The 14,054-nt window shown below is 40.1% G+C and overlaps 1 protein-coding gene across 2 annotated transcripts in view; it reads right to left on the reverse strand.

The window, feature by feature from the left end:
- Positions 1 to 14,054, reverse strand: part of NHSL1 (NHS like 1) — a 181,595-nt gene that overhangs the window by 18,240 nt on the left and 149,301 nt on the right. For both annotated transcript variants that reach the window (XM_066546879.1, XM_066546880.1), the window contains exon 4: positions 11,410 to 11,602. In XM_066546879.1, coding sequence (XP_066402976.1) covers positions 11,410 to 11,602 — 193 coding nt within the window. The remainder of the gene's footprint in view (positions 1 to 11,409; positions 11,603 to 14,054) is intronic.

The following is a 14,054-nucleotide window of genomic DNA, read 5'->3' on the forward strand; positions in this document are numbered from 1 at the left end:
GGTGTTTATGATTTTGGTGAAATTCACAGGACGGTAGCAAGGAGTATTTTATTTGCAATTTACAAATGCACTGTAAAACCCTCACTCTCCCAGAGTAATACTGGAAAGTAATGATTTTCAAACCCCCTTAAAATCTTTGTTGGTACTACAGCTAGAAGACAACCCCACTCTAAGGGACAGCTTAAGCCTTTGACTAAGTACACTGATAATGCTAGGTCTGTCAGAAAATACCTACTTAAATAAATAGCAGTCAGAAGACAGAAGATATCTCCAACACCAAGATCCTTGAACAGAATGAGATTTTTAAAGAATACCATCCATTGTCCCTAGTTGCAGGGACAATGTGTGAGCAGACAGCAGCAAAAAATGCTGCAGAACCAGACATCAGGTTACAGATGCTGAACATTATGAAGTCAGAAGTAGCTGCAAACTGGGTGCATGATAGATGTGGCTGAAAGTAACAATTGTCCTGTCTGCCTTTTGCATTATCCTGCATCCAGGACTGCAGTCAGTGCTATGTCCACCACAGGAGACCTGTATCTATGCTCTTTTCTTTTTCATTACCCTACTACGCTGCAAATCTCTCCTAATTAGGGCAAATGCTCTTCACTCATGTGCATGTTTAGTGCAGGCTCCAGCAGCTAGTAAAGAACACCCACTCTGTGGACTCTGGTAGTCACTGGTGTTGCTCATTAGAGAGGACAGGGATCGAGAATGACAAATTTGGCGAATTTGATGGGTAAGAAAGTGTGTCTGTATATAATCCCTGGGGCCTAGATACTAGCAGCCCTGCTGTGACTCCAGCTGATCTGGTGGCACCAGCAGCTTGTTGCAGAGAATCACATGAAAGGTCCTCTGCATTGAAATGAGCATGGGAAACTGAGGGTTTGAAAATATAAACAGCGTGTGTGTTGTGTCACAAAGCAGATGCCTGTTTCAACGAGAACAAAGAAGTAGTCTCTGTTACCTTCTGACTAACCATTTCTAATGTAAGCACTCCTCTCTTATGCCACAGGCACATTCCTAAGGTGTGTTGCTCTCACTGCCTCCTCATGCCCCACCTAGCAATCCTCCTGCAAACCTGGTAAACTGGCTAAGTCACTGTGTAGGCACCACAGTTTAGTGCTACAAAAAACCCCCAGAGATTCTTATTTTGTTCTACCCCAGCAATTAGAAACTGAGTGATTTTAACAGACGCTCAACAAGAAACAGACAAGTACACTGGGCTTATGGCAATTTTAAGGAATTTTCACTGTGCTCCATGAAGCATCTGTAATCTCTCAGAGGGGAAGAAAAATATTGCAGTGAATCCTGTGAAACTTTTCAGTACTGCCAGCTAAAAAAAATCCTGAATATTTGCACATATCACTGCCACCCTGAGGGCAAGAATTCTGATGTAAATATTAGGAATTCAAGTTTTCTTGATTCTGATTGTTTCTCTAACCGAACAGTCTCTGGTGAAATTTATATTCTTGGCATCTGTGTTTTTCATCCTCAGTATCAAAAAGCAGATTATACCTGCTTTCTAACATCTGATATATAGATGGATAGTGCTGGAAACATACAATCGTGAAAAACTACAGGTAGAAACCCAGTATTAGTCAAAACTATATATATAACAATAACTTTGAAACAGAGATATTCTCTCCAAAGACTGCTAAAGTTCCAAACAGAAGCAGGTGCAGTATTACTTGACTGGAACAGCTGGGTATTTGTGTGGTATTTCTGTAGGACCAATGGGTATATCTGGGACTTTTCTTACCCATGGGACCTGTAACTTGAGTGACTGCTAGCCCTGGAGGGAACTAACTGGAGAAGACTATCAATTAAGAGGCGTTTTTAATAGAACAGCTGAGTTTCCAAAGATCTGAAGGACTCATTTGCCCCCATATTGCTGAGATGGAATTGCTTCTTCTCAGGCATGTCAACAGAGAGCTTCAACAGTCCCAAATGACACCTGAGACACCAACTGGTACCACCAGGGGTCTGAGCTGCACAGCAAGAAAGAAATGAAGGACTGACAGTTGAGGTGTCAGTCATTTCCATCCCAATGACTGCCATGACATCCTATAGGTGAAAGGGAGCTACTGAAAAAGTGAGGTAGGAAAATAAGCTGAAAAAACTGTGTGAGGTCATTCTGACTCTTTGAACCTTTAGGTCAAGAAGGGGGAAAAAAAAGTACATGGGGCAAGAAAATCACAGAATCAAAAAGACTATGAATTGCATCTGTAAGATGCAAAAAAATGATTGGATCCGTAAGATGGAAAAAAAGGATTTAAATAATCCAAAGGAAGTACATACAAAGCATAAAATTAGAAGACATTTTTGGGAACCAAGAGGACAGAAACTTTTGGTTTTGGGAATAAAAAAAACCCATCAAAATGCCTGTCAGAAGAAGGAGGAATAAAAAGGTGGAAAAGGTAAAGATATTTTTTTTTTTTTTTTTTTTAGAAATTCTAGGTTGGAAGAGACCTTTAAGATCATCGAGTCCAACCCAGTTCTAATACCTCAACTAGATCATGGCACCAAGTGCCACATCCAGTCTTTTTTTAAACTCTTCGAGGGATGGTGACTCCACGACCTCCCTGGGTAGATGATTCCAGTATTTGACTACTCTTTCTGTAAAATACTTTCTCCTTATTTCTAGCTTGCATCTCCCTTGGCGCAGCTTGAGACTGTGTCCTCTTGTTCTGTCTGTTGTTGCCCGGAGAAAGAGACCGACCCCCAGCTCACCACAGCTACCCTTCAGGAAGTTGAAGAGGGTGATAAGGTCACCCCTGAGTCTCCTTTTCTCCAGGCTGAACAACCCCAGCTCCCTCAGTCGCTCTTCATATGGCTTGTGTTCCAAGCCCCTCACCAGCCTCGTTGCTCTCCTTTGGACACGCTCAAGCATCTCAACGTCCCTCCTAAAGTGAGGGGCCCAGAATTGGACGCAATATTCAAGGTGTGGCCTCACCAGTGCTGAGTACAGGGGAAGAATGACCTCCCTGCTCCTGCTGGCCACACTGTTCATTTTCCTGTCCCCTGTTTTGGTTAGGTATGTTTATTAGGAACTGTGGTGGAACTGATAGTCAGGTCTGAGACCTGCTCCTCCTGCAAGACAGGGAAGGAGTCTGGGACACCAGAAGCTGCCCACTGGTGTCTGGGACTGCACTGATGCAGAGCTCTGGAGAAACACTCACAACCAGGTAACTTGGAACTTCTACAGAAGAAAGTTAGTGTGAGCCAGACCCTAGAGCACTGACACAAAGAAGGGACCATGGAAAGGTGGAGAGAATTTTGCTGCCTTCACTTCCTCTGGAGAGCTGGAATGCGTGAAGGGAGCTGATGATAACCAAGATCCAATAAATGAGCAAAGTCAGTGACAGGTTCTTCCAGAGAGGTGCTCATCTCTACTAAACTTCTCTTTGGGAATCATCTTGTCTGAGGGGGGAATACAGGTTTGCATATAAGGTACCATCTGAAGAAGACATCTAGAGACAATGGATAATGGCAATAGAGCAGAGAAACCAAGAGCACTTGAAGTAAAACGTCTGAAAGTTTATCGCTCTTTCTGCCGTTTTGACCCAACACTGACTCCATTAAATATGCATGTAATATTTATGTTCTGTAAGACAAGGAAGGTAATTCAGAAGTATGCAGAACTAATTCTTTTTCATTGCTGTGTTTGGCAGAGAGAAGAATGCTTTGCCTTCTCCTGTTACTTTGGTGTCACTCTGCTAAATAGTATTGAAAGGGTGCTGCAGTTAAAAAGCAACTTCAAAAAGGAACTGCCATCTCTAAACTGGTAGACACTTCACATTCTTACTGTGTTTCAGAATCCCATCTATCACATTGCATTTTATTTATGCAGAATTCTTAATGCAGAATTTTCCAGTCTACACAGAGAGACTGGTTCATCACTGGAAGACCCCTGTGAAAACACAACAGCATTTCAATGCTAAAAAGCAGGAATGTTTAAAGATACTTTGAGCACATGGGTGAAGTTAATGTTTCCTTTCAGTATGTCTGGCTAAGTTCTATGAGGGCACCACATCCAGTGAGCTCAGGCCAGCAGCCAGTGCGGGCTTTCTCTTCTGCCTGGTCTCCTGTTCCAAAGGACCCAAAGCAGCCAAGGGAGAACCCCAGCAGCTTGGCCTCACAAAAGTTCTTCCAGGCTCTCTCACAAGAAATGAAAATAGTCCGAGCCTGGTTGAAGCTTTGAGGTTCTCTCAAGTTTCTGCTTCCTTCTGAAGGATAAACAAGAAGTTACAAGAATCTGCTGTATATGTTGGTTATTTAGCCTGCACGCAGCAACTCTGGTGTACCAAGGGATTTTAATCTTTGTACAAATATTATAGCCATTCACAGCAATGCTTTAGGGAAGAAACAAAGAGATTTATTCAGCTGAAACCACAGGGAGAATGTCAATAGGCATAATGCAATTGCTTGATTTGGAGTTTAGTCCGGATACTTATTCTGATCCAATGAACTGTGGAATGTCTTAAAACAACTCCTTGTTTGTTTTGGGACAGCGTAAGAGAAATAGGGAATGGACTGCTACAGAAATAATTGGAGAGTGACAGGGGAGAAAAAGCAGAAAGAAAGTGCACTGAACAGGGATGGGGAGACATGCAGCTATTCCCAGCCTTGCCAGCAGCCTCGTGGCTGACTGGCTAGGTCACTTCACTGCAGCATGTCTGGTTTCCCCAGGTACGAGATGAAGACACTATCACTCTTTTCTAGTGCACCTTCTGTCTTGTGATGGAAACCAACACACTAAGAGGATGGATACTGCTGTCACAGAGTACTCCTGGCATAAAATTTGCTCCCTGGAAGAGATACAACCACCATGGAAGTAACATGGAGCTCCTCAGACAACTTATGCCCTCAGGCAGATGGCTGAAGCCCTATGTGCCTGCAGGTTAGGGGTACGGGAACCATCCAGAGAGAGCTACTACAGCGGGATACTGCCAGTCCACAATTTAAAATAGAAGCCAAGGAAAACCTTCAAGCAATGCAACATGAAATGTGCTCAGCACAGACATGAAAGATGAAAATCAAGGTAAAAACTTGTCACCCTTAGGGAACAGATTGGCAGGTCATAAACTTCTTTGAAGGTATTAATTGAAGAATTCTTTATAGAATAGATGCCAACAGCATTCTCAGTTTACTCCACCAAATACAACTACAGTTGATGTTTTCAAGCATGAAACATCTTTTTGAAGTGGTCACAATGTAACCTTAACATTTTGGAAATGCTTTCTTGAGGCAGTGCATTCCCATGGCAGGGCAGTGTTTCATTACAGAGGCTGAAGGAGCACAGTTCTACTCACAAACTTCTCTGCATGTAATTGTCTATTTCTTCCCTTTCTCTGTGCCTGACCCTCTAGCTCATTTCAAACCCATCCAAACAAGCCACAGATTTTTGCTTCTGTTTCTGAAAAACCCAGAAAAATAACCAAGAACTGAAAACATAATTAAAAAAGAAATAGCTGCAACATGCAAGGTAGTAAAACTTACTGAAATCATCAATATATGAGATGATTTCACATGTAAAGCACCAAAATGAAGTTCTGCCAGACTATTTTAAAACATATTCTTCCTCTACAGAGAGAAAAAAAAAAGGGGGGGGGGGGAAGAATATTTTTATCTGTGAAGTTATAATCTGGGAAAAGCTGAAATAATTAAAAAAAACCCCACCATTTAAATCAAAGAATTCTGCAAAAAGTGTCTGAAAGATCTGCCAAAATTCAGATTGTTTGATCAGCTTTGAATTCACATCTACTACCAAGTGGGAAGAAGATAGGTCACATTTACACCACCTCAGGCAGTCCTCCTTCTTAATAAATGCAACTTACCTGGGCTTATTAGCTTTTCCATATATTCTAAAGGAAGTTCCCTTTCCTTTAGAATATATGGAATAGCTAATAAACCCAGGTAAGTTACTCCAATCATGTAACACTGATACTTAAGGGGTTGCCAACACTGAACTGGAAAATAGGTTTTCCACTCTAGATGCAATCCTCGGCAGGTTCAGGAAGGCATCCATAAATTAATTTACTCCACTAATTACTCACAAGCCAAAACGTCTGCCCACTTCAGTTTTGCTTTGGTGAACATCCTGGAGAAGATGACCAAATCTGAAGGAAAGCATTAAAGTCCAGACACCTTACATCCCTGCAGGTTTTCATTGTACCAGTACACCATTTTCCAAACACCTTGTTCCCTTTAACAGATGGAAGTGAACAGATTAAAGGTCCCAGCTTCCCAATGCAGGAGGTGGCAAGGAGGTACACACATATTTGGAACTGAAATAGGCTATCAGACTGTATTTGGTTTCATGAGCACTGGTGATATTATTAGTCGAGTAATGATAAGCAGTGACAATGAACAGTGGATGGAATACAGTTCTGATGAGCCATACCTAGCTCCTTTTGTATGTTGTCAGGGATTCCTGTAATAGTCTTTCTCCTTTTGACTTTCTTCGGCCGTCTTACCACCGTGTCTGTGTAAATTAGAGACCGCCGAATGCTGGCCTGGCGGTCGAAATTCTCCCCTAATACATGGTAGAACAAGCAAAGCAACATTACTTCCAAGCACACTGACATCATGCACTTTCTTCCACTAGTTTTGTTGTAGAAATGGAAAAAAAGGCATTAATCAATGGTGTTAGCTTGGTCCTACAATGAAGGATTACACTGAAGAAAGATACAGCACACTGTCACAGTAAGGCTTTAGACAAAACTATCCATTACACAATACTGCATGTTTTAAAAGGAATTTTGAATTCCTGAGCCAAACACAAATTTGGTGAGAGCAGCTTTAATTCCAAAAAGCAAAGAGAATCCTTGCTTTTATTCGGCCCTTCATAGCTTTTTCTGTGGTTTTTTATTAATTTATTTTTAAGTAATGAGCTGCAGAAAAAGCAAATCTGCTCATGAAAATGAAAGATCACAACGGTTTATGCAGGAACAGACATTGCCATTGGCAACAGCTATTACGATGCCTTTGCACAGCTCCATCATTAATTCGCATGAGGCCCTTTTTTTCATTCCAAGCTCCTCTGAACCTGTCAAGTGTACTGCATTTCTGGTGTTGATCTTTTAGCACGAATACAAATAAGAACTACGGAGCACACAGAGATCAAACTGATCTTGTGGACTCATAAATATTTCAGGGCAAAAGCTGCTTAAAATTGAAACTTTACAGATGATTGTAAAAATATACAATGCCGAGAGCTAAAAAAAAGTGTAAGTGCACTTTGCCAGACAAAGCCTTATGATGACCATGTGCTGTATCATAATGGGACCCAGAAGCACCACTATCATAAAGAAGCTTTTCTTTAGGAATTCACTTTTGTTTAGAGGTTTATAATTTGGCCATTTCACTAGCAGTAAGATAAAGATTGCACTATAGATCACAAGCTAATTCTCTGCCACTTCTAAAACTTTAACAGCTACCCCCTGTAGCTCACATATAAGTTCCCTTTTTACAAGTTTAAGCATTTTAAAGCACTGCTCAATGTCGTTTAGATGATCCATGTAAAACTTAAAGATGGGAAAACCTTGATATATATTGCACATGTTTTTTCTATTTTATACTTTTTTTTTAAATTGATGACCAAATTATTTACCTCTAAAAAGTGATTAATGCACAGTAACTAATACATCATAAAAATTACCCCTGGCTGACTGCACATCAGTAGGATGTGTGTCGTGCGAGTAGCATAGAAAACCTCATGATCTCTTATAACAGTTAAAGACACAGTCATGTATTCAAGTACAGCATGTGGACTTGTGAAAATGCAAGGAAAAAAATGGAGCATTTTCATTTACCATGTTGTAAATATAAAGACTCTGACTCTGTTTGACCGGAGCCTTGACCATGGGCCGCACTTTTGCTGAGTGGAATCCTTGCAGTTACAAAATGCCAGTTTCATCCAACTTTTGGATTGACTGAAGTCAGATTAAGGGAGGAGGCGAAGCCCATGGGAACTATAAAATTGAGAGCTATGGATCCCACTGGCTTAGAAGTCCTGAAATATTGAGACAGACTATTCACTGTCTTGGGCAGCACCATTATTAGGATGTTAGGACCCATATGGGCGAAAGTCAGGACATTAGGTTATCCTGTCCTGCAGGATGATAAACATAATTCTAAACACGTTATATAAATCCAACAGATTTCAAGGAGAAAGTTTTGCATCTCTGAACGTGTCTTTGTCAACTCAAAGGCTGACAATCATGCCCGAGATGGTGCGTTACAAGAAAATTGTAATGTAGCTTTGAATGAAGCCTTGGAATAAAACATAAGTGGTAAGCAGAGGGTGCAAACAATGAGAGAGTCTTTTACAGGAAGGCTCAGACAGCACAAACAGGATGGTCATGGAGAAATATTACTGTGTCAAATGACCCACAGTAACTTGTTCCAAATGAGCTACCTAAAAGCTAACTCAACCAATCCATCTTTAATGGCTTTTGATACACAAAGGCCATGATACAAATCTGTAGAATTTCAAAATAGCAACTTCAGTGAAATCCAACAAGCAAAATCAGAATGTCTCAGTCTTTTTTTCTTTCTTCACTGCCATCTTTTTCATTTTAGAAAATATCGATATCAACAGTAAATTTATTTTACAGATTTAAGAATATTTTTCTCCTTCTCTTACAGGTTTGTAATAAATCATATAGGTATTCCTTAAATACTTTATTCAGTTGTCTCTCAGTTTCCCAGTTTCCTTGGATACACAGAAAATATTTAAGTGTGCACTTAAATCTCACTGAAGTCAGTCAAGCTGGACTCAACCAAATGCTTAAATATTTTGCAGGATCCAGCCTGGCACTGATCACCTCCACCATTACCAGACTCCTCCATCTGGAAAGAAAGTTAGTTCCAGAAAGCCCATGAGAACAGACACCATTATATATACATATATATCTTTTAACCCAGAAGATATGTATATGTAAAGACTGGCCACCACAGAAAAATTCAGTCCAACCCCTTCCAGAATAAAGCTCAGCCCAGGCACTCCGAGACTGAAACTGCTTCCAAATCTGGATGTCTAGTCAGCAGCTTGTAAGCCTAATGCAATGCCCCTGCACCTTCAGGCTATCCAACAGATTTTTATGACTACTGTATTAGTTGCAATCTGTTCACCAAAGAGCCCTGAAAGCTGAACTCATGGAGCATTTATTGCACAGCCACGTGAGAGGCCTTTGTAGCAGAATCACCACTAATGCACTGCTGAAAACGTTATCAATTGTCAGCAGCCTCTTCAGAGGTTAACCTTTTATTTCATGCCAGGAGTAAAAAAACGGAAGTTTTTTTGACCTCTCTTCTGGGAGAATTAGAAAAAGAGTGTGTGAATGAAAAAGCCAAATCAGAACAAAAATCCTCAGTGGTTTGTTCTGTGTTATGTTGAACAAACGGCACCGGATTTCTTGTCAGTTTTTTTCCTGCCTCGTGCAGTAACATAAGGAACTTCACAAAACAAAATTACTCGGTGAGTGGGAGAGAAGAGGAGGGGAGCAGATTGTGACTTTTTAAAAGGAACAAGGACAGCAGCTTTTTCTGTATGTTGTGTGTGGCTCACAAGCTTGCCTTATTTCACAGTAGCAATACAATTATTTCAAGGGAAGGGGAATGGTAGATCCTGGAGACCAGATCACATGATGTAAAAGCAGTCTTCCTTTAATGCCCTCCCTTTTCTATCTCTTCCAACTACCATGTTTAAAAGGGAGTAAGTGCTCAATCACACACTCCAGAAAAGTGAGATATAATATGCATGTGCACCATTTCTATCACAAAAGTTGAGAATTGCTGAGTTTCCCAAGTCCTGGCTAAACAATCCAGTGGACACAAGCTTTGCTACACCTATCAAATTATGCAGGTTTAAGTCACAAGCATAATTTATCCAAACAAGGTAATGTTCCACATGATGCTGAATTAATTCTATGAGTTCTTTGATCCCTTTACCTCATTTTTCTTTGAATCTGTTGACTTCTCCCATATCTTCTGCAGTATGCAGGGTCATTAAATCAAACAACAGATTAGTGTTTCTCTATGTAAACTGTGTTCCTGCTGTCACAGTATCTAAGCCCTACTCAAGCTTATTGATTATGTCCGATTATCTGTTGTTCCCGTAACTTGCCTTCTGCATCTGTACCCTAAATTTCCTAGATAATACCAACTGGCCAAGTGACATTTCAGGATTGCATGTATTTTCCTTTTATTAGTTTTCCAGAGGTGGGGTATTCATAATTTCATGTTGTCTTCATCTGTTTACTTCAAATACTTTCTACTATGTAAGGAATAATTTGTTATTGATTTCTCAGAGTTTGCTGATGTTTGCTACAGCTGTCCTGTTCCTATACTACTAGATTATTTAAATACTATTAAATAATACTAATTAAAATACTAGTTTATAAAAATACAGGTGAAAAAAGCATTGGTAGAAGGGAAAGAGAACCTAATTTACTTTCAAAACAGAACCAAATATTGCAAGCTATTGATTGTCAGAGTAAGCATGGAGTCAGAGCACGCCATATGGCATTTGAAATAAATTGGATATTGAATATCATCCTGGCTTTGGCAGGCAAGCAGTCAGTTATTTGAATTAACTAATAAGAGACAATCTTGATACTGTGCAGAAAAAAGGGGTTATTAAACTGAAGTGATAATTCCATCTTTGACAGAAATTTTGTTTTACACACAATGAAGTATCTATTCAGCATTAGGCTTTAAGGTAATTTAACTTCCACAGAGTGAGAGTTCTGCAACTTAAAATCAAAGAGCATTTTCAAAATTAAGAGTTAATACACAGTTCATAACAAGAACATGTGGACTATGGCTCTGTAAGTGGAATGTCTTACATAGAGTATTACTCAAAGGTGCTACCATCATTAACGTTTGCTGTTCTAACCCTACTCTCCCTTGACACCTAAAACTTTTGTTGCTGATAAAAATTAGACCCTAGAGCTTTTTTTTCTTGATTTTTGTAACATTTAGTCTTTGGAACACAGAAGTTCCTGACTACCTCCTTAAATAAAATTCCTAGAAGAAAATCTTACAATATCAACAACACTGGATGAACATGATTTTCAAATACATATCCTCAGTGCAGTCCACAGCAAAACACTGCTATTTATCAGCCATCTTCTTGCACTTCGTGAATATCTAATGCTGCTTCGAGCCCATATATTTTAACTATCTCCATTATTGACAATTTCAAGGGATTTTGATATTTTCTAATTAAGTTCAGATTTAGACTATTAAATGCAAAATGGTTTTCATAGAAAGGTGTGGTAAGTAATTTAAAATTCATGCATTGAATAAATGAGTGTTGAAAGACTAGCCAACTGTACGGATCCCCTTTCATCTCTGCCCTCCCTCATCAGTGTAATGCAATTACTGAAATTAAAAGCCTACCAGTCACATTAATAGGAACCACATCTGTTTGGACGGCTTGTGCTTGTTGTCGCATTTTCTCTTCTGGCGTTGGCAGTGGGAGAGACTTAGTCCAGTTGGTTTGGGTGTTGATATCTGATAACTCATTTGTAGCTGGACTTTTAGGCCTTTTGACGGTAATAAGCTTTTCTTCTTCAGGGGGAGAGACAGGACACTACAAACAGAAATATATACAACACTGTGAGTTTACTACTAAAAAAAATAGGTAGGACTGTGGTATTACTAAGGTGTTGCTGCTGCAGTCAGCACTGATTGCTTGTGGAGCGAAACACACCCTCACAAATATCACACTTTGACCTACATAAAGAGAAGTTTTAAACGTACACAATAAATGCACAATAAAACATCTAGTTTGCATTTTTTCAAGACATTTGATTAGTCTAATATATACCAATGAAGGAGAAAGGCGTGGTGTTGCACGTAGCAAAGCACAGTAACTAATTACACCTTACACACTGACACTGCAGCGATTAACCCTTCTCTCCCTGCACCAAGGTTTGCCTTCCCTTCCCCTCTCACTTCCCCATGCCCTATTAGAAGATGAGATTTGAGCACTGCTTTGTTCCAGCTGCACTAGGTTGCATGAATGTGTAAGGTCTCAGCAAGAATCGGGTTACCAAGACAGATTTTAGCAGAGCTCAGTAAAAGAACCAATCAGCACACTCCACAGAATCATCACCCATGGATCAGTGAGGTAAGCAAGTAATTTTGCTTTGGTCTTAGAGAAACTCATGCCACAGTTCAAGGGGTTACTCATTTTTCAGGGGTAAAGCACTTAATATTATTAGTAGCCACAGAGCAATAATTTTAAAAGTCAGTTCTTCTCAAAGTGGCACTTTGAGCTGCACTCAATTCCATGAAGTGTTTTATTTAAGAAAAAAAAAAAAAAGAAACAAACCACAAAACCCAACCAATAAAACAAAAATCTTTCTGCATGAGAAAAACAGGTTGCAGCAGCTTGTGCAAATCCCTCCACCAAAGTTGTAAGCCAAAAAAAACATTTCCTTTTGGGAAGCAAATCTGTTTTCATTACTAGGTCTTTGCCTGCATGACAATAATGGCAGAGAAAGCCATGGAGCAGCTTTTTACCGACTGGACAGTACTTGTCCATCACTGGGGCTTCTAGCAGGTGGTCACAAACCCAAGTGAACCTGAGAGAAGCAGCAAGGCACTTCAGGGAATCCCAGAAACAGGATAGGAAGGAAAACCTGCAGGAAAACCAACCACAGTCTCCTTCTGCCCCCAGACAAAACAAAAAAGAGAACATGGAAGAAGTGGTGTTGCACAGCATTTGCAGCACTAGCAGAGATTTCTCTGCAACCTGTCGACTCCTCTGCTTCAGAGGAGTTTGCTTTGGGACCTTCCTCCCTACCACCAGACCAGAATTACCCCCCTCTTTTCTCTATTACTCTCTCCCTTTGGAAAGTCAAATACTACTCAGAACAGGGTTGTCAGTAGTGGGCCACTGCCTCTTCCCCCCTCACTGCTGCACAGGCACGGAAGGAAAGTTATTTATAACAGTTATTTATAACAGATGGATTTTTTATTCTTGTGGGTGTTCAGAATAAGTGATCTGTTTGCTCTTGTACCTGAATGCTATACAAAAGACATGCTCAAATGCTGAGAGCTGCACTGAATAAATGCTGCAACCTCTGTTTATCATTTCTGATTTTAATTTTCTTCCTGTTACTATGAGGAGTTCCCACTGTTTATAAATAAATAAATAAATAAATAACCATTTATTTATTCTGTTATGCTTTGACTCTATATTCTTTAGGACAGAGTCCAACACTTTATTAAATAGAAAATAAAAATAAAAGCCACTTCCAGGCAAAAAGTAAGAGAAAAGTAGAAACTGTTCAAGCAACACTAAAAAAACATTTCAGGCAATGAAACCATTACTAGTATTATTCTGTGATTTGGAACCACACTTCAAAACATGGGAGCTTTTCTTCAAGGAAATAATCAATTTCTGACATCCCTGAATTTTCTTCCTACAGAGGCTGTGGAAGGGATAGATACTGCTCTGTAGGTAAGGGCTCGCTCAGCCCACTGAAAGCCCTGGCAGTTCTATCAATACAACCTTCTTGGAGGACACCAGAACTTTTTCAGGCCTCTGCTGTTTCTAAAAGGCTCTAAACCCAAGTAATAATATGATGTGCTCATCTTTTTTCGAGAGTGTGTCCATACACTGTTTACATATATATACAGTGTGGGCACATATATATGTACTTACAAACACAAGGACTTTCCCACCTCAAATTACCCAAATTCATAAACACTTTTATTAACTTAATAAATTTGGGATGGCAATGCCAATGAAGAAGGGAAAGCTGCCTCCAGGCCATGCTTCTCCCAGTTAGGTTTAAAAAGTGATTGAGAGAGAGAGAAAGGGTTTGTAAGGAACATGGCAGGGGGGTGACAGCCCATCTGCCACAGCTGGCATGTGTATGTGCACTTGAAGGAGTAAGCTAGGGTTGAGGCAAAGAAATGTTGCTTTCCCTGGTCCACAATGAGCTTTTGTCCACCTGAATCAGAGAGACCAAGAGAGACACCTCAAACATAATTTTGCAGTTTGTTTGGGGTGAGGATGAGCACCAGTGACC

Source organism: Molothrus aeneus, chromosome 3 (assembly GCF_037042795.1).
Source record: "Molothrus aeneus isolate 106 chromosome 3, BPBGC_Maene_1.0, whole genome shotgun sequence".
NCBI lineage: Eukaryota > Metazoa > Chordata > Aves > Passeriformes > Icteridae > Molothrus > Molothrus aeneus.